The 23,651-nt window shown below is 42.9% G+C and overlaps 1 protein-coding gene across 2 annotated transcripts in view; it reads left to right on the plus strand.

Annotated features, from left to right (window-relative positions):
• LOC119436825 (putative helicase MOV-10) overlaps window positions 1-23,593 on the plus strand; it is a 43,090-nt gene extending 19,497 nt beyond the window's left edge. For both annotated transcript variants that reach the window (XM_037703817.2, XM_049660002.1), the window contains exons 5-16: window positions 1,441-1,604; window positions 1,693-1,869; window positions 1,938-2,085; window positions 2,215-2,376; window positions 2,536-2,636; window positions 2,705-2,922; window positions 13,358-13,512; window positions 15,104-15,352; window positions 18,484-18,660; window positions 19,299-19,387; window positions 19,454-19,557; window positions 23,480-23,593. In XM_037703817.2, the coding sequence (XP_037559745.1) occupies window positions 1,441-1,604; window positions 1,693-1,869; window positions 1,938-2,085; window positions 2,215-2,376; window positions 2,536-2,636; window positions 2,705-2,922; window positions 13,358-13,512; window positions 15,104-15,352; window positions 18,484-18,660; window positions 19,299-19,387; window positions 19,454-19,557; window positions 23,480-23,565 (1,830 nt within the window). In that variant the 3' untranslated portion in view covers window positions 23,566-23,593. The remainder of the gene's footprint in view (window positions 1-1,440; window positions 1,605-1,692; window positions 1,870-1,937; window positions 2,086-2,214; window positions 2,377-2,535; window positions 2,637-2,704; window positions 2,923-13,357; window positions 13,513-15,103; window positions 15,353-18,483; window positions 18,661-19,298; window positions 19,388-19,453; window positions 19,558-23,479) is intronic.
• Window positions 23,594-23,651: the final 58 nt, after the last annotated feature.

The raw sequence follows: 23,651 nt of genomic DNA on the forward strand, positions 1-23,651 counted from the left end.
ATGGTACACATTGCCAGACTCAAACCCTCTGCTTCATTTTAAAGCGGCTATTTTGAAGAGTGACCATGCAGGCAAACTTGAATCCTTTGATATGTGTTAGCTGATGGTTGTTTTTAAGTTGTTTTGTTCATGCAAGAGTAACCCTCCCAGTCAAAAAAAACAAAAAAAACAATTGACTTCAATTGTCTTTTCCAATAGGAATCAACTGGCACCAATAGGAACCAATTGGAAAATCCTTACTTCTAACTGGTTACAATTGAATCAAAGTGAAACCAATTGAGTCCAATTGGACTTGGTTCCAGCCAAGTGGGAAATCATTACCTTCAATTGATTACGATTGAGTCATACATCTGAAGGATAACCATAAAATGTACACTATTGGATGTGCACATAGTTTGAGTGTTTATACTTGAAAATATGTACAAATTTGCTCTGCCCTTGTCACATGCATATCAAAAATGGCAGGCAAAATATCCGTAGGACACTTCACTGGAAACGCTAACATATTTTGCATCTATCTTTTCAACAACTAAGGGGACACGTCACAAGGACATGTATTCTCATGAAGCTGAATACCTATAACAGTTGTTGCAAAACTGAAAGTTCTACTGGAGGAAGTTAACAAGGTGGGCAAGTTGGTCAGGATTCATGGTACATTTTGTAACAGTGCAAAAGCAACCCAAACAAAAGTAAGAAAGACACGGCAACACAATTCCATGTTGCCATGTTTTTCTTCCTTTTGTCAGTGTTGTTTTTGCGGTGTTACGAAACTTAAATGAAAGTTCCACATTAAGAGATACTTGCAGTTTCACCTGATCAACCACATGTCGTAGAAAATTTTTTTAATAACTGGCACAACTGAGTGTTAGAATTTCACTCCTTTCTTTTAAAGTATCAGCATCAATATGTGGCCCAAATTTTGTTGGCATAAAAGTGAGAACAAGGTAAGGCTAAGTGTTTGAGTTGAGTGTATGTGATAGGTTGAATTTGACCTCTCCATGTGTTTATGAAAAATGTGTGAAATTTGTGTTCTGTAGAAATCAAGAGAGAATACAGATGATTACTTCTGTTGTTGAAACCCAATGTCCTATTTTTATGTTCATATGCATAACTTACTTTTGGGCTCCCACTATGTGTCCAGCAGAGGTTGTTTTATCCCACAAAGAACAATTTTGTCCATGGTAGGGGGTTTCCATCCTATTTTTGTAACCATTTCATCCTCCTTCAATGGCAATAGTGAATATTAGTGGTTACTAGGGTTACTTATTTACTGCATTGATGCCTTTATCACCTCTAAAACCACACCTTCTTTACATCTCAGTGCAACTATGCAGGGCGTAGCTTATATATCAGCAACAACTTTATCATCCAACATGATTACTGAGCAGTGTAGCAGGACGTCGCACAGTGCACTGTGTGACGAATGCATTTTTCTTCTAGGTACCTGGTGCAACAGAAGGACGCCCCTCAGTTATTAAAGGAAACAGGTTGTTTATTCGTTGCTCTTCAAGGATAACCTTGCTTCATACTGCTTCAGTGACCGAGTATGAAGCAATTGTCCACAAAACAGATGGCATGCACATTACGGTCAGGGTCAGTGAAAAGTGAGTGCATACTTTTGCAGCTGTTTTAATTTACGAAGAATAGTCTTGTGACAAATATTTACGCTGCTCTTGCCATGTGTATGCACAGGTTCCAGCTCGTTTACGTCAAAGGAATGAAGTTTGACATCCGCTTTACATTCAATCGAATACCGTTAATGCGGATGCATCAGTCTCTTGATACATGCAAGAAACGAAGCCTCTGGAGTTTCATTTTTCCCAGCAGCTCTTTACCATCAAAACCTGCACTGGAACTGTCTGATCTGAGGTAATAATCCTGTTCCTGGCAGCTAATATTTCAGTTAATTCACTTGTCTTCTGCATGTCACAAAACAGGTTTTTCAACAAGAAGGTACAAGAGAATCGAGAGCAGTCCAAAGCTGTCCGTGATATGTTGTTAGGTTTGCATCGCCCTTATCCGTACCTTCTGTTCGGTCCTCCTGGTACAGGGAAGACAGTCACTCTAGTAGAAGCAATTAAACAGGTAGGCAGTTTTCTTTTGCAGCGCTTATATAGCCTGTGGCCTTTATTATACATTTTTGTATATTCATCTTGCCTCTTTTATGCTGCTTTGTGTGGAAATGTTGGAATAAGTCTAATATTGTTACTGCAGATATGCACGCTGATCCCATCCAGTCGTATTCTGATCACTGCTCCCTCAAACAGTGCAAGTGATTTGTTAGCTGAGCGGCTTTTGGATCACGTGATGCCATCACAAATGCTTCGATTGTACTCTTCTTCTGTCCACCCTGAGAAAATTTCGAAGAAACTAAAGGTAGGCCACACATTCCATAAGATCTCTGCATGTGTGCTTAATATATTGTAAATTTCATAAATGTAGTGGGCTGGCATGTTGTCACTATGTTCGCTGAGAAGCTGTTTCCCCGAAGGGGATTATTTTCATGAAGTATGCATGTTCTATTGTTTTCCTTAGAAGTGCTGCAATTTTTTGGACGGTGAAAGTGAACGTCATTACACTGCTTCAGAGTTGAAAAAGTACAGGATCATTGTGGTCACTCTGGTCACTTCGTCAAAGTATGTGTTTTTTCATCTCCTTTCTCTTTCACATGTGCTAGTGTCAGCATGGTGTGCATACTCTGCAGGTTGGTCTCGGCAGGCTTGCCTGTCAACCATTTCACCCATGTGATTGTGGATGAGGCTGGCCATGCTTTGGAGCCCGAGTGTGACATCCCTCTGATGGGTCTGCTGGATGCTTGGAAGCCTGACAAGAGTGGTACAGGGGGACACATTATTCTGTCCGGGGACCCTATGCAACTGGGTCCAGTCATCCGAAATCATCTCTGCTTATCTTACAACCTGGGTATGCACTGCCCATGTATGCTGCGAGATGCTCACAATGGCACATTTAATGTTTTAACCCTTTTTGGTCTAATGATTCCTGCAACATAACGCTTTACAGCAAATATCAGACCTAGAAAAAAGTGCACTAAAACTAATCATGGAAATCTGAGCATTGCCAACTCTAATTACATAACTTTCCGGTGCTGCAGGCAAATGTTGGTTCTTCCTAGTATTTCGCACATGTCTATGCGACCAATCACGGTGAGGTTAGGTGTTCTCATATTTTGTGGCCATACTTCACGCTGTTACGATTGTGAAATAAGTTTAAAGACCCATACAATGCCTCCAACACCTTGATTTGTTGACATTCATGAGAGAAGCCATTGATATTGTTACGATGCATTTGAACAGGACTAGCCTTTCACATGTAAATAGTTGTGTATATGTTGGTGCATTGGGATTCCTCTTCTTAACAATGTTGCCGCAAACTGCACGGACATTTTCTTTTTTCCTGTATTTTATTTATTCACATACCTACTTATCACCCAGTGGGCATTACACTAGATGAGGCATTACGAGGTAGAGCGATTATGCACACATGCAACAAAGGCAAAAAAGCAAAAAAAAAAGAACATACAAAAATGTGCGAAAGCAAACTATAGTGTAACCAGGGCCAGATCTTGAACAACAAAAGAACTTCCGAAAAAATTAAGCAGATCCAATGCAGATGTTGGAATCTATGGGTAGCGAAACTTTAGTAAAGCGGTCAACTAAATGCTAAAAGCGATGCATACAATTTTATTTACTTTCATCCTATGCAACGAGTAATCTCATGGAACGTTTTTGTTTATCTACCGCAAAGGTCGCAACTTTATTGTCATGCAATTTTTGTTTATGCACTGCATCGTTCACAAGCTATGCTGAAACGCAAACTCCAATTGAAGTGGACGTACAGTGCGAGGTGTATACACAGCGATGTCGCAAGGATGAAGATGATGTATGATGCTTGCTGAGAGAAGAATGGTGATGACAGGTGTATGCACAGAAAAGTATGACACGTATCGAGCAAAATTCTGCACTTCCATACCTCTTTTGTCACAGTGCGACATCTGGAAGATTGGCGGCCATAATCCCAGTGGCACATACCGAATGGCTAAATAAAAATAATCCATGAAATATAATTAACCATTATATTTACAAATAGATGCTTTTTAGCAATATCTGTGGGCCAACAGGAAATGTTCAAGTTTTATGTAGGAATCGTAGTGGGACATGCCCATTCTGGCATATTTTCCAATGGGCATACGCACATACTTAGTAGCTAAATCAAAGAAAATAAAGTAAATCCAAGAATCCATTAAATGTATTTCACCATTTCTTAGGCACACATCTCTAAGGCACACCAACAGATTGGTGTGCCTTAGAGATGTCTGTGAGCGGACCTATGTTCAGGTTTTATGTAGTAAGTTAATGCAATAATTAACATAATTATCTACATACTTGGTCAGTATACAGGGTTGTATAAGCCACTTTTGTGGTAGTTTCATATAACCTTCGCATACATATCCTCAAATATATCTGCCGAGATAGTGACCAACCCAACAGCACTCGGCACACAGCAGCCAGGCAGCCATGTGAAACCTAGGAAAGCAGGCAAAGAAAGCTTCACTTGTACAAGTACCTAATAGTAGAGAAACCCAGGTCTCCATCATAAACGTAGAACATGAGAATACAACTAAAAACACAACTGGAAACTTATTCAAACAACGATTAGTAACAATTGTGATCAACGATGCCAAAAGCCAAATCGACACTGTCAAATGCCAAAATCGACACTGTCAACTGATGTCGGCAAAGCTGACATTGGCAAAATCAAGAACAAGATTGAAGATAAATGGCTGTGTGTAATTCACATACATGAAATATAAATTTCACTTAAGTGATAAAATTAAGTCCAGACAGGGTCTACTGCCCCAACATTTTAAACTATATGAAAGTGGTTTGTTTCTCATAGTATACTTACGGCCCATAGTAGCTTGGTCAGGTCCGGGCTGCGAATCGCTGGCTTTAGCCTGTCCCGATTCTTGGCGAAATTTTCGTTGGTTAGGTTGCACAACCAGAGCATGTGTTCTTAGATCCTTGGCGAAATTTTCGTTGGTTCGGTTGCACAACCAAAGTATGTGTTCTTAAAACACATGCTCTGGTCGTGCAACCAAACCAACGAAAATTCCGCCAAGGGTTGGGACAGGCTAAAGGCAGCGATTCGCAGCCCGGACCTGACTGAGCAACTATGGGCCGTCCAGTTGTGAGGCAACTCACAACTTGCAGGACCAGATAAATGTTTTCCTTCCTTCCTTCCATGCAATACGCTGCATTTGGAATAAGAGTGGAACAATCTAAAAATTTAGCAAAAATCTTGTTTTTGATAAATTTTTTTATTGCCACCATAATTGTGCACTAGGAATAAGACAGAATCGAGAGAGTTGAGAACCAGCAGCTGCATGGGTGCTCAGGTGTTGCAGTGGCATTAGCACATGTGTGCAATCTGGGACCTGCGTCATATACACTTTGCTCGTGTTATCTAAGTTACTACTTAAGCCTAGTAATTAAAAAAAATAGGTGATTACTAGACCAGCTGTTTTCCCAGATTACTTAAATAGTATACTACCAGTTTATGATCAAGTGTAATTTTGTTGCCGTTACCCTGTAATGCATTGTCACCTACTGAGTGACCTTAAATTCACAAGCTCTTGTCCCTGCTTTTGTGGAGTAGTTTGCTCTAGAGGAAAGAGACGGCACTTCCGGCGACGTGTCACACGTTGCCTCAAGCGAATTCGAAACCGTTACTGCTTCTACACTGCCACTAAGTGATCAACTGTCGCGAATGCAACTGTGTGATCCCTAACTGTGCTCCATTCATGCTGCAAAATGTGGAACGGTACAGACGTGTGCAGTAGTTGGCTGCAAAAATAGTGACTGGCATTTTAAGAAATGGAATGAATCTGTGTAGCTAAGTTCACGAACTGCTACTACACAAGGATCACCAGCTTCTGTCAATGATGATGATGATGATAGTAGCCTTTCTTATTTACCGAAATTCACTGTTTCTGCTCATGATAAACTAAAGTTTTATACGTCTAGAGCAACACCTGCAGTCCACCGTGGTGGCTCAGTCAGCTCAGGCGTTGTGCTGCTGAGCACAAGATCGCGGGATCGAATCCCGGCAGTGGCGGCCGCATTTCGATGGAGGCGAAATGCAAAAACGTTGTAGTGCACGTTAAAGAACCCCAGGTGGTCACAATTAATCCGGAGCCTTCCACTACGGCGTGCCTCATAATCAGAACTGGTTTTGGCACGTAAAACACCAGAAAGAGGAAGACCTGTAGCGAAGCCAGGTATCGGTTTCTCCGAGCTTATAGGAAAAGGACGTTACCCAATACAGCCATGTGCTTGGCGGCTGTGCCTGATAATGCCGGGTGTTCAAAACTAATCTTTATGCTTTTCTTAAAATTGGGCACTGGGAGGCACGCGAACACCACCTGTGCAAATAAGCTATGTAGCCAGGGGGGCACAGTGAGATAATAATTGCTGTGAGCAGCCCAATTAACTAAAATTGAACAATTATTTTTGTCGACTGCAATAAGTGGGTATGTTTGTATTGAAAACTTCGTCGTGTTTCTTACTGCAGTCAATAAAAAGTTAATTGTTCAATTTTAGTTAATTGGGCTGCTGACAGCGATAATTATGATCTCACTTTGTGCCCCCCTGGCCACATGACTTATTTGTGCAGGTGGTCTTCATGTGCCTCCCAGTGCCTAATTTTAAGAAAACCATAAAGCTTAATTTTGAACACCTGGTACATCTAGCCCGTATTGTTTCTTAAAATAAAATTTGGGATGATCTGTTGCAGGCTCGTTTTAAATGCGTAAGCACGGGTCCGTCTTTGGAGTTCTGTTAGGACACCTTGTTTTCCTTAAGGAGATTCTTTGTGTTCGGCTGAGCCACCTTCGTTTGCTTTGGAGCTCCAACGTGGCAACCACTACGCTGGTCGTTTACGATATGCGAATCACCGCGTATGAAGACTCGCGACGCCACCTACAAAAAGAACGTTGTGATGTAGTAGCCGAGAGCGCGAGCCAGCGTCTTCATGTTTTGTTTCCCACACGACGCCATCCTTTTACACAAGGCACGCATCTGCTCCCGTTTCTCTAACCACACGACGCCATCCTTGGCCCGCGCGCTGGCGTTGGCTGCTGACGTCACGCTCCCCCACTTCGCAGCCGCTGCTCGAGGCTTCGCCCCGCTCCGCAAAAACGCCCACTCAGATAAACGGATCCGGCGGCTTTGAGCCTCCTATGCTTAATGTACGACAACGACAACAACTGCGAAGTTACAATGAAAAACTTGTAGCGTACTGCGCTCGTACTGGATATTGTCAACGTGTAACTGTGATCACAATGAGGGCTACAGTTAAAAAAAGTTGCCCATGCGTAGTTCTTAGTTTAGCTGTTAGTTATTGTTTATACAGGGTTTGTCCAAAAAGTAATGTCAGTGAGTCGATTAAAAAGAAATTATTGATCAGATCGGTACAACACAATAAAACGTTTCAAAATAGGCTCCTCCTGCATTGTTACATTGCTTCTAGCGAGATTTCCAACCATCGAAGGCGTCCCGGTAGGCCTCTTTAGGAATGTCCTTTAGAGCCTTGGTGCAAGCCCATAGGCACCGACTACGGGGGGGCTCCGGGGCTCAAGCCCCTTCCGGAATCTCAGCCCCCCGGAGATCCGTAGCCTACCCCCCCCCCCCCCCCCACCTCTAAAGTGTCATTACCCACATAATTTATGTTACCCACATAATTTGAGGATTCTCTTGCGTTGCCTCTACCTTTTCACTTTTGTGGTGGCTAAAAGCTTACGGCACCATTGTTGGCGTGGACGTGCACCGCTTTTAATTTATACTTTCGCTTTATTTCGGCAAATCCTGACAATAGGAGGACAAGCACATTAGAAGCACCAGTGACGGCTACCTCATCTGTGTTTCCTCACTTTAACATTTTTTTAAAGATTTCCGCTGAGAAAAACACCATGCACAGACACAATATATTTAAATATATAAGTACAAAGGACAAAGTTTATTATATTTTTTTAAAGAAAGGAGGTAGCCAACTAAACGGATAGCCTATACCTAGACAATGGATATGCTGATGTATGTTCACCTCACTTCAAATTACTTTGCGTGCTTTTTTGACCCTGAAAAAAACCTGCAGACTTCAGTGACCCTTTCGGCAGTCTTCTATCAACGGCGTGTGAAAAGCACGTGAGTGATATGTGTCTCAATATTGATTCTCTTTCCAGTAGGCAATGCTAACGACTGGTGACAAAATAAAAGAAAAAAAAGCTCTTCTAATTATTTACAACATTTACGCATTAGGGATGGAAACATCGCCTGTTACATGCAGAGGCCATAAATACAGGGTGTTTCAGCAAACACTTTCAAAAAAATTTTTAAAGGTTGCTCGAAGAGATGGACATTAAAGGTCTACTCGAAGAGGTGGACATTACTTGCACAAAAAATTGAAATGCATAATCGACTAATCAAAAAAATCACCAATTAGGTTTTCAACATATTAACTTATGGCCCGTGTTACAATTTACAAATTCTAGTCGTGGAATCCGCAAGGTGGATGCACTAGGAACTAATTCTCAGGATGGCACCAGTTTCGAGAAAATTCCCGAACATTGCGGAGAAATGCATTGGTGTTCCAGTTACTTTTGTGCTTACCCGCCGTGGTTGTTTAGTGGCTATGGTGTTGTACTGCTAAGCATGAGGTCGCGGGATCAAATAACGGTCACGGCAGCTGCATTTCGATGGGGCGAAATGCTAGAACACCCGTATACTTAGATTTAGGTGCACGTTAAAAAACCCCAGGTGGTCTAAATTATTCCAGAGTCCTCCACTACGGCGTGCCTCATAATCAGATCGTGGTTTTGGCACGTAAAATCCTATAATTTGTTCTTTTCATACTTTTGTGCTTTGATGCATAAAACACTATGTTGAGAAAGTGACTGGTACGCCAGTGTATTTCTCCGCAAAGTTAGGGAATTAATATCTCGACACTGGTGTCAGCCTGAGATTTAGTTCAAAGTGGATCTGCACTCCACGGCTGGAATTTGTAAATTGCACCATGGGCCATAAGCTAAAAACTTAATTGGTTAATTTTGTTAATCAGTTGACTATGCATTTCAATTTTTTGTGCAAGTAATGCCCGCCTCTTCGAGTAGATGAGCTCATGAACTAGAATTGTACTATCTGCCACAGGCCACCTTTAAAAATTTTGGAAACTGTTCGCTGAAACACCTAATATATAGAATTCATTCAGTAACTGAAATGATGCCAAGCCAGATTCACTCAAAATCGGAATAAATAGAAGTCATGCGCAGCAGCGCTTATACTCGGACTCAAAGTACTAAAAAATGAAAAAAGAGTGCAGTTTGGCCGGGAAGGCGAAGCAGTATTAGTGATAGCGAAGTAGAAGACACGAAGGAAGATTCTTACCGTGTAAATCCGTGTAAGGATCGCACTCGTGTAAGGGCCGCACCCATAACTTGACAGCCAATATTAAAAAAAAGACATCCAACCGAGAAGCAATCGCGTTCCATGCGCCGATTCTGATCGGGCTCAACAGCGAGTTGTCGCGCGCAGCGGACTTTCGCGCGTCGTGACTGGATGTCGAGAGGAGGGGATCGCGGAGGTTTACGGCGGATTTGATACTCGTAGTTGGAAAAATGAAGTCAAATGGCCCGGTCCCATGAAAGGCTCGTCAAAATCGCGACAGAAAAGTGTGGCCCTTACACAAATCTATATGTTAGTTATACTGGCCATATAAATTGTAGTAAACAGTTACATAAAATTAAAATAGTAAGCATAGTGTACATAGTAAGCATGGACCATGTAAACCTGTAAATACCTCACTGGATGACCTCGAGCAATGGCTTTCACAACGCAAGCATTGTGAAGAACGCCGGCAGCGGAGGCGTACGGTTCCTACAGCCACGTGATTCACTGCAACTCTGAAAATTAGATTCATCATCATTATCTGCCTATTTTTATGTCCACTACTGACGGCCTCTGTGAGTGATCTGCGATGACCTCTGTCTCTTAACTCTGCAACACTAGGGGCACAGGAAGACAGCCCGGCAAGGAAGACAGCGCGCTTGAAGTTAGCAGCCATCCCTGGTCGCCCTTTATCATTGCACCCACCAATGATTAACAACAATTAGATATGACACGCAGGCCCCATAAGCGTCAGCCACGCACAGTCATTTACAGCTACGGCAGGGCTAGAGGAGAAGTCGCGTGCTCTCTTTCCCATTCGCATTTGATTACGTTACCTACAACTAACCCGAATATTGAGCGTGTGGGAAATAATGCCATGAAGCCGCCATCCTTTTCGGCTCACTGTTACATGATTTGTCCCGCACCCACAGGGTCGCTTATGTATATGGCTTTTGGATTTAATGCGGAACATCACGGCAACGACAACCGCGACAATTTGCCTGAAGGGTCGATATAATTGCATTCGCCATAAAGCTAGAAATAGAAAATTGTTAGCAGAGGGTATATATATATATATATATATATATATATATATATATATATGGATTGGTTTCGGGAAGTTGGTCGGGCTCCAGCCCCCCCCCCCCCCCCCCCCGGAAAAATGAAAACTTTCCGCCTATGTGCAAGCCTTTTCGACTTTGCCAACTGTCACGAAATGATGTCCTTTCATGGGAATTTTCAAGCACAGAAAGAAGCCTGGGAGAGCCACGTCAGGACTGTAGGGTGGCTGGGGAACCGTTGGCGTCTTTCAAACGGCCAGGAAGCGGGTCACGAGGAAGGCGGTGCAGGTTGCATGGTGCGTAGTCATGGTGAAGTTTCCAATCGCCCCCGATATCAGGCCGGGTGCGATGAATCCTTTGTTTGAGTCGCTTGAGCACTTTCACGTTGAATTTGGCATTCACGGTTGTGCCATGGGGTATAAACTCGTGGTGGACAAGGCCACTGATGTCAAAGAACACAATCAGCATGGTCTTGACCTTTGCCTTGCTAATTCTGGCCTTGGGACGAGGGGATGCCAAGCTGTGCCACTTGGCACTTTGCCTTTTTGTTTCGGGGTCGTATTCAAACACCCAAATCTTGTCACCTGTGATGACATTGTCCAAAACGTGGGGGTCACTTTCGCACAAGTCCCAAACCTCCTGGCATGTTTCAACTCGGCTTGATTGTTGGTCGTCCATTAACATTTTGTGCAAGATCTTCGCGCACGCATTTCGCATCTGAAAATTATTCGTCAGAATCTCGTGAACGGTACTTTTTTGAATGTTTACTGTCTGTGCCACTAAACGGACACTCAAACGAGGGTCTGAGTACAAAAAATCTCTCGCGTGCGTCACATTTTCGTCGGTGATGGTCGTTTATGGCAGTACAGTGCGGGCTTCATCGCTGACCTCTTCACAACCTTCTAAAAAAACCTTGTGCCCCCGGTAAACTTAATGTTCTAACAAACAATTATCGCCAAAAGCTGTCTTTATCATAGGAAAAGTTTTCACTGCAGACTTGCCGAGTTTCACACAAAACTCGATGGCATCCTTTGTTCCAACGAGCACTGCATTACGGCTTGCACTGTAAATGAAAATGAGTTGACGAAAAACCTTGTCCTTATTCTCCAGATGGTCGCAGACGACTGGAGAGTAAGGCGTGCGTAAGCTAACTTCCCCCTCCACCAATCCCAACTGGTCTTAGCGCGCTGCGACGTATATGTAGTCGCTTCACAATATAATCACTGACACTACGGACAAACCCTATATATGAACACTTCAGCAAGTGATCTTTCATTAAGCAGGTTGGTCGCGGAACCAATGACAGACAATGAGGCAACTGATGACACCCCAAGGGGCAATCAAGTTGATCAGGCGTGAAGGCGCTCGCACGGACATCGGCGTGCTTGGCAAAAGGGACGTCCCCTCATTCATTCGACGCCGCCGATGGGACGAGTAAGGCACCGCCGGTGCCAGGAGGTCCAAGGTGTTCATGAGAAAAAATAACTACGGCAACTTCGCGACACCACACCCCGACGGAATACAACTAAGCTTCTGAGCGAGCTAGCTTTACTTCTACATGGCTGATACCACTGGTACTCGCGAAAAATGTTTTTGAAGAATGCTGGTGGCCATATTTTTTTTGCGACAAGGCCATCCCCCTGTCAGCGAGGGGGCGATGCAGAAATCTGAGGGGGGGTCAGGACATCCGGACATCTCCCCTGGATTCGCGCCTGAGGGTGATTTGTATTAGCTACCCATTTGTTACCGTTCGCTTTCCAGTTGTTATACATATACTGTGATGACGCGCCGTCAAAGTGGCATCACCAGCTGTCGGTGGTGCCTACGTTGGTTACATAGGTCACCGCTGAAAACAGTGACTGTGCAGCACCTGCCTTGTGGCACAGTAGGATCACCATTGCTGTTTTGATATATTCTATGGTCGTCGATTTCAACACACCTTACAACTTCAAAAGTGAGGATGGGATGAATGAAGGTACAAGTGGGCCCCCTATACCCATGTTTGCAGATGCCGTTGTAATGCCTTGTGCAATTACTTGAAGTGCACAGAAATAGAAAAAAGGCTACGTATGCTCAAAAAGAGGCTGTTATTATCAAATATTCGACCCCAAGCACTAGATGGAAATCACATGCTTTATTGTGTGCGATTCGCAGCTACAACCACTTCAAAGAAAGTGTTTACGTTCAATCTGTTTGGCAATAATAACTAGCCTTACTTAATGGATTTTCAAGTTTGCTGGCTTTCTATTCAACTTAAAATTATGTTTTGTGTGAGTGCTTCAGTGCTGCTGCAACCATTATTGGATGTTAAGTTTCCCTAGATTATGCACACTTTATCCTTGGTCCTTTAAGAAATGTATCGATGAGGTTCTACTACACAGCTGCACGGTGAGAGCATAGGTCCACCCATGTGCTCAGAAATAATATTTGGGTTGTTCCCAGTCTGCTCCAAGAAACAGGTTTACTTGCTCTTAAAACTGCTCGTAACTATGCTTTCGAAGCTGCAGCCTCATTAAAGAACTTCAGGTGGTCAAAGTTAGTGTGACGCCTTCCACTATGGCACCTCCAACAACCATGGGGTATAAATTTTAGGTATAAAACCCCATCAATTATTTGCCGGTATGCCACCCACTTTTGTGAGTGTGTATATGTGCACACGAGTGTACCAGACCTGTTGTGATGGTACTTGGGTACTCACAAAAGTTGGGCAACTGCAGAAACTGCTTCCCTCAGTCTTTCCTAGATAAATTAATTAACAATGATATAATTTCCCTATCTACCATTGAAGTTACCTCAAAGCATCAAATTGATTTATTGATGTGGCGTTTGTTCATGCAGGTGTGTCCCTACTGGAGCGACTTATTAAATTGCCTTCATACCAGCAGAATGATGAGCACAATGCACACATGGTCACGAAACTGCTCAGAAACTTTCGAAGCCATGCAGACATCTTAAAAGTTCCAAATGAGATGTTTTACAATACTGAACTGAAGGTATGACTAATGGCATGCAACCTTTGTCTAACTTTTGGAAATTGTGTCCTGTGTTTAGACTTCGTGACCTGTAAATGTTTTCATGCTGCTCTTATACTTTTGATTAATGCAGAGAATGACTTGTACTTGTTTGACTGGGTACAAACAGATTTTTGCTATAGCGTTCACCCATGAGCAGTAACATATGGAATGCCACATTATTCTAGGCCTTTGAACTTAAACCTAATATGTGAATATGTATAAGTAGCTATCCTGCTGCATATTTCTCCTTATGGACCATGGTTGGGTGTAGCGTGATAAATGGGGACAAGGAAAGCAATATGAAAACATGGTGCTGCTTATTTTCTTGCTTTCTTCATCTCCATCTACTGCACTTTCCCAACCATAATTTTAATTGGCTTGCCCAACTTTCCATCCTTCTGGATTATGTCTGGCATAGATGCCAACAGCTGTAGCTTCTTGTATGCATTTCTCAGTGTTCTGTCATAGTTGTCACCGGGATACTTACCATACATATGTGAATACTTAATGCCTTTTTAGTTCAGGCACTAAGAGATGCCACATATGTTTACAGAACTTGGAAGAGTTAATGTCCAGATTAGTCCGGCATTTCCAGTTAGCCAGGTAGTGGCCAGTAAAGTTGGGTATGTCGCGCTGGCGATGCCAGGAGCGTCGAAAATTTGTCCCCTGTATAGTTTGCCTTGCCGAGTGTGGCCGCGCAGGAGCTTGGCGATTAACTTTTGCGCACAAGTTTCGCGAAAACACAAAACTCAGCACTCTTTTTGGTGCACTCGAACTGTAGGACTGCATGGTGCCGGCCAGCCAAGCTAGCGTGTGCTGCATCTTGGTTTAGCAGCTCTTGCACGAGGTAGGATGTATTTTATTCGCACGCCGCAGCCATGCCAAACATGCCGTACGCCCCGGCCATGCTGGCTGTACTATGACACTAGACTGTAGAGCGTCCACGTTTTGCTGGCATTGCATAACTGAGCTCAGTTACGCTATCCCGGCGAATTTTTGTGATTGTCATGAATGGTCTGCAGTTAGTGAAAAATTAATTCAATGAACTTTTTGAAATAAGTAGCAAGTTCTTTCATTTTGTGAAGCTTCACATTGGGAGACAACTCAAACAATCGTGCTTGGACAGTAAACCTGAAATAGTAGGAAACTCGTGAATAAAGTTGTTTACAGCATTACAGTACTGTCATCTTTCGATAAGATGTTGTGTTGGATGGTTACAAAATGCACAAACCCACTGCAGTGGCTTATTGGTTGAGTGTTTTCTTGGTTAGCACAAGATCAGTGGTTTTCTTTCCCACTGCTTAACCGCGTCAAGATGGAAGTGTAATGCAAAAACACTTGTGCATTGAGCTCTGGATGCATTGCGAAAAACACCCGGGGAATCCTAAATAAACTGGAGCCCTCCACTGCAGCATATTTTATATTCTTAGTTTTGTCAATGTTAAACCCAATCATAGAATTAGTACAATATGGACAGCAGTGATTATACAAAAATATCCATGAGAATAATTATTACGCCTAGCAATAAGTGAATTGCTAAACAATTTGTAAAATTTTATTTTCTGCCCAGGTGTTTGCAGATGAGATGATTACCCAAAGCATGTTGACATGGGAAGGACTGCCCACAAAGGGTGTGCCACTTCTTTTTCATGGTGTTTGTGGAAAAGACATGAGGGAGTGTAACAACCCCTCATATTTCAACCCTGATGAGGTCAGGATTGTGGTGGACTATGTGATTTCCCTGCTGGATGGTAAAAATGGAGTGCGAACCAAGGTTCGCGAGTCTGACATTGGAATTGTTTCTCCCTACCGCAAGCAGGTTTGTAAATCATTAGCACATAAGCAATGCTATAAGCATCATGTGCAGCTTTATAAGGGTTCACTTGTGATTGTGATATCTACTTGAGTTTTGGAATATGTGTTTAGATCTAGTATTTAAGATTCTTACATTGAACTTTAACTACTGTCAAAGCTCTCTTCTTCCTATAGTGTAATGTCATTCAGATAATAACCTAGTTCCTTTTCAATGCATCTGTGCTCTGCTTGAAAGCTAACATTTCATATGAGACCCACAACTTATAAAAATTGTACATTTCTGGCATCTGCAAGTTTTTCTGCAGGACGAAACCTCTTGCACCTAAAATCACCTTTGTGCAGAGCCTTGCAAGCTGTTTTGTTGCACATACACAATGCCCATGTTACTATTGTGCTCCCCCACCCCCCTTCCTTTTTTTTTGTTCGTTTTCTTCTAAATGTGTAGTGGTCTTGTTTTTATTTTCTCACTCTTATCTATAACTTTTGATCTTGCATCTGACATACTCAATTAAGTAGGTTCCCAAGATGCTTTTGACGGGGTGCATAAACACATTGATTCGATAGGGCAGGTTTCTGTGAACATTAAGGGCCATCTTTAAGTACTCTGTTTAAATGCTGTAATTTGTAAACAGAATTTAAAGATTTTGCATTATCTATTGGATTATCTATTGGATTATCTATTGGATTGTCTAAGCAATGGTTCCCTGTAAAAATACTTCAACCCCTGCCTATCCAAGATAAACTTAATGAGTGACATCTTAACTGTATGTGATGTCATCTGTGATACCTTTTATGCATGTTAATTACGAAGAAATTCTGTTTTTTCGGCGACCCTGTGGTTCGTATACTTTTGCTCATGGGTGTACATAGTAATTTGATTTGTGTACCCTGAAAAAATGAACACAGACAGTTCTTCAAAGCTATGGCAGACTTCCAGCTGATAATGTGCGTACTCTGCTGCCGCTGCTGTGTTTAAATGGAGTTTCCGCATGCACGAGTATGAGGGTAAAGGTGCAGAGTGAGCAAGTTCATTTGGAAATACTGACATCTGTGGTGGATCTGTTATAGGGTGCATGGAATAAGGGGCGGGTGACAAAGAGTGCAACAAAAATCAATAGTGCCATGGTGACAACTGCTGGTGAGGCATGAAGGGGTATATGTTGCAACAATGTGTTTCACTTTTCAGGAAACAATTAGGGTAGATGCAGTACTGTGCTATCATCTCTCTGTGAAAGAGGTGTATGCATTGGAGTCCAATGTAGTGAGCGCATTGTAGGCATCATAACGTGAAAGAATGCATCTGTACAGGTACTGAATGCACTCGTTCATTTTGTTACGTGGAAGCACAGTAGGTAAACTATTTACACGGTGTATTTACAAGGGGTAGCAAGCACTGGCCAACATGGAAACCAGCCAACATCAAAACAAGGCCGTCATCGTTCTCAGATCAGCCAGTGACCGCTTATGGCTACATCCCACTAAATCCAAGTGTCTACATCATCGTCTTCAAATAGCACGTAGCATGACCCCCGGCGGCAGAAGCGCCGACACGGAGCCACTAAGGATCCAAAGCAGAGGAAGGGTGGTAATCCTTAAGTCTTGAAATGTGGACAACGTCTGTGAGCAACGGACCAGAAGATGTCGTGGGACTGGCGGACACAATCTTGTACGTGACGTCAGTTACTTGTCGAAGGACGCGGCATGGGCCCGTGTAGCGAGGAAGGAGCTTTTCACAAAGGCCCACACGTTGAAAGGGGGTCCAAAGGAGCACAAGGGCACCCGGAGGAAAGCGTTGGTCATAGTATCGCTTGTTGTAAAGGCGCTTCTGATTGTTTTGGAAAGCAGCAAGTCTACTACGGGCTATCTGCTGCACGTAAGCAGTTCGGGCAATGGTGGCGTGTGCATATTCACCAGTCGAAGTTGCAGGAGAAGGAAGGAATGTGTCCAACGGTAAAGTTGGTTCACGTCCGAACAAAAGGTAAAAGGGAGAGTATCCAGCAGTGTCGTGGCGGGAGGAATTGTATGCAAACTTCACGTATGGCAGTGCAAGGTCCCAATCACGGTGGTCAGCAGACACATACTTGGAAAACATACTTGTTAAGGTCTGAATCAAGCGCTCAGTGAGCCCCTTCGTTTGGGGATGGTATGACGTGGTGATCTTGTGCTACGTGGAGCAGCAGCACAGGAGATCGTTCATGACTTTCGACAGGAAAGTACGGCCTCGGTTAGTCGGCAATTGACGTGGGGCACCGTGGACTAAAATTGCGTCACGAAGGAGAAAATCTGCCACGTCTGTAGCACAGCTGGTCACCAGCGCTCCCGTCATCGCATAGCGCGTCGCGTAATCGGTAGTGGCAGCAACCCACTTGTTTCCTGAAGTATATGTAGGAAAGGGTTCAAGATGGTCCAAAGCAACAGAGAAGGGATCAGGGGGGACGTCGATGGGTTGAACATACCCAGCAGGAAGCGTAGATGGTTTCTTTCGCCGGTGACAAAGCTCGCAGGCGCTGACATAATGCCGCACTGAGCGGGTTAGGCCAGGCCAATAGAAGTGACGGTGCATGTGGTCATGTGTCCGAGTAACACCAAGGTGGCCAGCTCAACAGTTCTTTGCGTAGGATGGATAACAGGCGGACCATTAGAGTTACAGAATGGATACGAAGAGATGGGAAGGGCAGTCGCGGCAGATGGCCCGTGACCGCACAAAGAGCGATGGAACGAAAAATCTTAGGAGTAACGTTAAAAGACAGGAAGAGAGCGGTATGGATCAGAGAACAAACGGGCAGAGCCGATATTCTAGTTGACATTAAACGGAAGAAATGGGGCTGGGCAGGCCATGTAATGCGTAGGATGGATAACCGGTGGACCATTAGGGTTACAGAACGGATACCAAGAGAAGGGAAGCGCAGTCGAGGACGGCAGAAAACCAGGTGGGATGATGAAGCTGGGAAATTTGCAGGCGCAAGTTGGAATACGCTAGCGCAAGACAGGGGTAATTGGAGATCACAGGGAGAGGCCTTCGTCCTGCAGTGGACTTAAATATAGGCTGATGATGATGATGATGATGACGTGGCCTGAAAACTTTCACTTGATAGCAATGCAATGTGCCTTGAGAACGTTATTGGCCTCTCACAGGTGCTAAAGATCCGGAGCTTGCTTGAGAAACGAGGGCACAAGGAAGTTAGTGTAGGTTCCACAGAGGAATTTCAAGGCCAGGAACGTTTGGTGATCATCGTAACAACTGTGCGAAGCAACCGTAACCTTGTCCAAGGCGATGTGCGCCACAACCTTGGATTTCTGCAAAACCCAAAGGTAAACATAGTGTGTGCAAATCTCCATTGACTTGCTTTAACATCCTGGTTTTGTGAAAGTGTACAAATGTTGCCTTCTGGGCCATGTGGTCTGTGAATTTCTTTTATTTCATGTATTATAGGTGTATGTAGCGAGTAGAAAATGAAGCAAAAAAATAAGATATATGGAATAGTTTGGGTTGTAGATGTCAGATAAAGGTGCCATTAGTTTCCTTTAACAAATATCCAACTTCATGTGAAGTTTGTTTAAACACAGATGCAGGCCTTGTATCTCACTCGAGAATGTTAAGATTTTTCTGTTCCAAACACAATTATCATCATTGGTTTTCATTTGTGCTGACTGTACAGCCTATTGTTAGAAACGCTAATGCCAGCCAGCCGTTACCAACAATGACCAACTGGCCTTTACTTTTGCGACTGGCTCTAAATCCACGCAGAGCATTTCATGCAACTTATACTGATCTGCAGAGGGAAGGGATCATCATAGATGGTTGTGACCGAGATATATTTCACTGGGATATTCAGCTACATACTATATTTTCTTGTAGTGTGCTTAGTCAGCACACCGCCAATGTGGCCGTAGCCATAATTTAATAGTGAAATGTAAATTCGTGACAACATGTGTGTGTATTGTTTTAGAGGTTCAATGTGGCCATGACCAGGGCAAAAGGTCTCATGGTGATAGTGGGAAACCCCTATACTCTTAGTGAGGATCCATGTTGGAACAGGTGAGTGAAGAATAAGCATTCTGCTGCTACTGCCTCATTTGTACTACTTTGATGTGATTATTTCAGAATTCTGGAGTTGTGCATCACCAAGAGAGCATACAGGGGTGTGCCGTACAAACCAACTAAATGCCGTGCAGAGGCTTCCAACAATATATCCAAGTCGTCTCTTGGTAAGAAATAGGCTCCTAGAGAAAATTTTAACAGCGAAGCTGTTTAAGCCAGTCTTAATTTGTGGTTCGTATCAAGAAACTACCAAGAAAGAAAATAAACTTTCTTGCCGAGGCAGGATCCAAACCCGCGTACCCTCAGTCCTAAAGCGCGCATTGTAACCACTAGGCTATACAGCGACGCTTGCAGAACATGCATTTATGCAAACCATATGATTGCGTTCGAGTGCGGTCGTCTTCGTCCACAGGGTGGCGCGCTCATACGCTCGTGCTCTGCGAGGTGAAGAAGTTTTGCGCGCTACGAGAGAGAGAGACGCATTCACGGACCGGGTCTCCTGGAACGCGGTGTCAGCATTGGAATGCAGTGTTGGTGTTGCAAGCTGCGCTATGCAAAGCACAGTGATGGCCGTAAGTCCGAGACATGCAAAAAGAAATTATCATCATCATGAGTAACAAGATGAAAAGTTCGCGCACTTCCAGAAAATCGTAGCCCAGCTTCACTGTTTCAAGCGTTGCGCGGCCGAGTGCAAGTTTTTTTTTATCTCCAATAGATGCTTCTGCACCTTTTGCCAGTGCACCCTTTCTGTTATCACAGGCAGTAATAGTGATGGCAACTGACATGCATTACATTACTGTCAAGCAGTATTACATTTCAGTTGTGTTCGTAGCACTGGTACTAGTGGTGGTGCCTCAGTCCGGGCAGCTCCAGCCCGGGCGGCTGTATCTTCAAAGCCATCTGAGGTGGGGGCAGAGTCTATGGCAGAGTCCTTCCTCCCTGCGCTTCGTTTTCGCGGCTTAGTTCGTGTTGATGCGTTGACGAAGGTCAATTAGCTCGCTGCTGCTGCCACACTTACTCAGTACAGCGTTTTGACAGTTTCCGTGGTCATCAAGTGAGATGCGTTCATGTTTGATTCGGTCAGAAATCTAAATGGGATCGCATTTCCAAGTCCTGCATCATAAAAAGCATGGCATGTCCTTGCAGCCGCCATTTCCTCTCTGGCTCAGTGCACTAGGGTTTGAGCCTTGGTGACCTTAGTGTCGCCATTAGAATGCAAACATAATTAAAAATGAATTAGGCCTGTTGAAATGCAATGATGCAAGATGCACTGTGTGCATGATGTGTGCCATGAAGTCTATCAAATCTCTATATTCTCGAATATAGACAATAGTGCACCAAACTTTGTGAGCTGCCATTTTATACCAGGTGTTCATTTATGTGCAACACTGTATTCTAGAAAAGAAATTAAATTCTGGGTTTTTACGTGCCAATACCACGATTTGATTATGAGGCATGCCATAGTGAGGGACTCCAGATTGATGCTGATCACCTGGGGTTCTTTAATGTGCACCCAATGAACGGGCGTTTTTGAGTTTTCTCCCCATCGAAATGCGACTGCTGCGGCCAGGATTCGATCCCACACCCTCGGGCTTAGTAGCGCAACGCCATAGCCACTACGCCACCACAGTGGGTTTATTTTAAAAGAAATTGTTTTTTTGGAGATAGGCTACATGCTAGCTAAGAGACATTAGCAGCAATTTTATTGATAATTTTGCTAATTCCCTAAAATGTGCTAATTAACTTAATTGCTTACTTTAGGGCACATGTAATTGTTGAATTGAAGCCGAGCCTGCTTATGTAGTTGCGTGCCTGCTTAGCACAAATTTTCAGACTAGAACCGCTTTCAATATAATCGTCCCCAAAATTTGCTTGAAAACGTTCCTCTGCATTGCAACTACGATTGGCGCATAGTCGAGAAACTTAACGGAACACCTATGTATTTCGTAGCACATTTTAAGGTTGCATATCTGGAAACTGGTGCTCATCTTGGGATTATGTTTTCTGCTAAGCAGACACTTCACTACTGCTCTGCTTCAGTTTCACAGTTTGAATGAGTGCCGTAAAGTAATAATGAAAAAGGTAATTAGCAAATTTTAGCTAATTAGGTCAATTATTGTACACATGTTTTGTGCTGCTTATGTCCACCTAGCCGTGTAGCCTATCTGCAAAAATGGCAAGTTCCTATAGTTATAACAATTTCTTTCAAATGTGTTTCACATACACAAAGCAAACCTGGTATTCTTTTTTTTTTTTTTTCATGAAAAAAACAAAGAAGCCTGCGGCAGATAGCACAATTCGACTTTTTGGCTGGATTACTCAAACAGTAGTGCACCAAGTTGGGCTAGTTGGTTGAAGTTCATATTAGAAAGATTTTAACTGCGCTATGAACAGGGACAAAGGAGGACGAGTGTACATGACCATGACTTGTTCATTTTGTTTTGTTATCCTCACTGTATATATGTCATCTTTCACGCATTAAAAGCTAGTTGTGAGTCTGTGCAGGTGTTGTCTTTTTCGTCCTCCTTTGTCCCTGTTCATAGCGCAGTTAAAATCTTTCTAATATGTACTCAAACAGGCAGACATTACCCTAACAAGAAATTGGAATGTACAATTGGCAAAAAAATTTTTATTTTCATTAACACTGTAGCTAATCTCTATGGCTGATATTGCATTTTATAGATTGGAGCCAGCGAGTTCACAAGGCATGTCTATTTAGAAGGAATTTTGCTGGCACCGGTTGAGACATGCATTCCAAAATTGAGTAATGAAATGCATTGGCGTTCCAGTTTTGCGCTGTACTGCTTAAGAAAGAACATGGTACGAAAATCAGGTTTCAAAAAAAAAAAAAAAAGAAAGAAATTGTAGTTTCATTGTTTCAAGTTCAACTGTTCAAGGTGCCAGCAATGTTTAAGCCACATCTGCACAGTTATAAAGCACGAATTAATATTTCTAGATGAGCTGGTGGTGCCTAGAATAAAAGAAATGTGCCGTGACAATTGTTTTGGAAGTACTTTCGTGGTACGAGGTAAAGGCTTATGAACAAAATCATTGTTTTCCCCTAGTTGATATGCTGAAGCAGTGGCATGATGGGTACGATAGGATGTGTGCAAAGGCTGATGAATTAAATGTCGAAAGAAAAGTTTGGCAGTGACTGCAAATGAAATGAAACTGGGGCACTATTGGCACTTCACAATTACTGTCACATGAGGCTTTGCGCCATCGCCCATTTCTTCAGAAATGTGGTTTCGCATCTTCAATCCATTTTCGACCAAAACTTTTGCTGCATGTTGCAATCGTGGTCCCTTTGCCATTTCTAGAGCACACGTCTGCATCTGTAAAATGGCTCTGAAGTTTTTCAGAGAGCAGCACGGTCTAAGCAAAAATTCAGTTGTGTGAGTGTGCTTAGAATTGATATGGCAGTAAAACAAACCGAGTACAAAAGAAGGTACACAGAATGACTTAGATGAGCACAACCTTTCAACATAAAAAAAAATAAATAAAAAAAAAATAGGTGTCACAAATGCATTGACCTGAAAACATGAGTAGGAATTTATTGCTGCCGATATTTCACCTTCCTTTTGTCTTCAGCATGTTCAAATTGGTGTGCTTGTTATGGTGGATTGTATTGCAAAAACCAGATTCATGCTTCAAGCTCAGCTTTGTTAGGCTAAGGTGGATCATCAGACTGGTTTTTGCAGTGATGCACTAAGCGGACAAATGTAACATGTTAGAAAACTAACGTCTAACATTTGAAATGAAAATTTTGTTGGCTTCATGTGAGGGCACAATTTGTTTTTTTGTGCAACACTGTATAGCATGCTAAAAGTTACAATGAAGCACACATCCTCTGCCTTGAGCACAAGCTTCACGTGTAGCTTAGGTTTCGTTTGAGCATTATAGTACATTGCCAGAATTTGAATATCAAATGGCTTTCGAAACTTTTGTTCCTTCATACTTTTGCTTTTTGCACTTAGTTTTTGGAATTTGTAGTCGTAGTTCATATAACCATGTACAATATTTTCATCATGCTTTCACATAAGGCTGACTGCAGGGATTTTTACTGAAACACTCTTACCCCCTTTGCAGAAGAAGTGCCTGATGAAACTTGTGACAAGATTGTGATATCTCAAAAGACACTGCAAGAAGAACCAAGGTGGAGGCAGGAACTGTGATGCCATCTGTGATAAACAGCTTTTTTTTAGCGGTCTTTTTGAAAGTTTGCAGTATTTTAATATGTATTTTACTTGTTTTTAATAAA

Source organism: Dermacentor silvarum, chromosome 1 (assembly GCF_013339745.2).
Source record: "Dermacentor silvarum isolate Dsil-2018 chromosome 1, BIME_Dsil_1.4, whole genome shotgun sequence".
Taxonomy (NCBI): Eukaryota; Metazoa; Arthropoda; class Arachnida; order Ixodida; family Ixodidae; genus Dermacentor; species Dermacentor silvarum.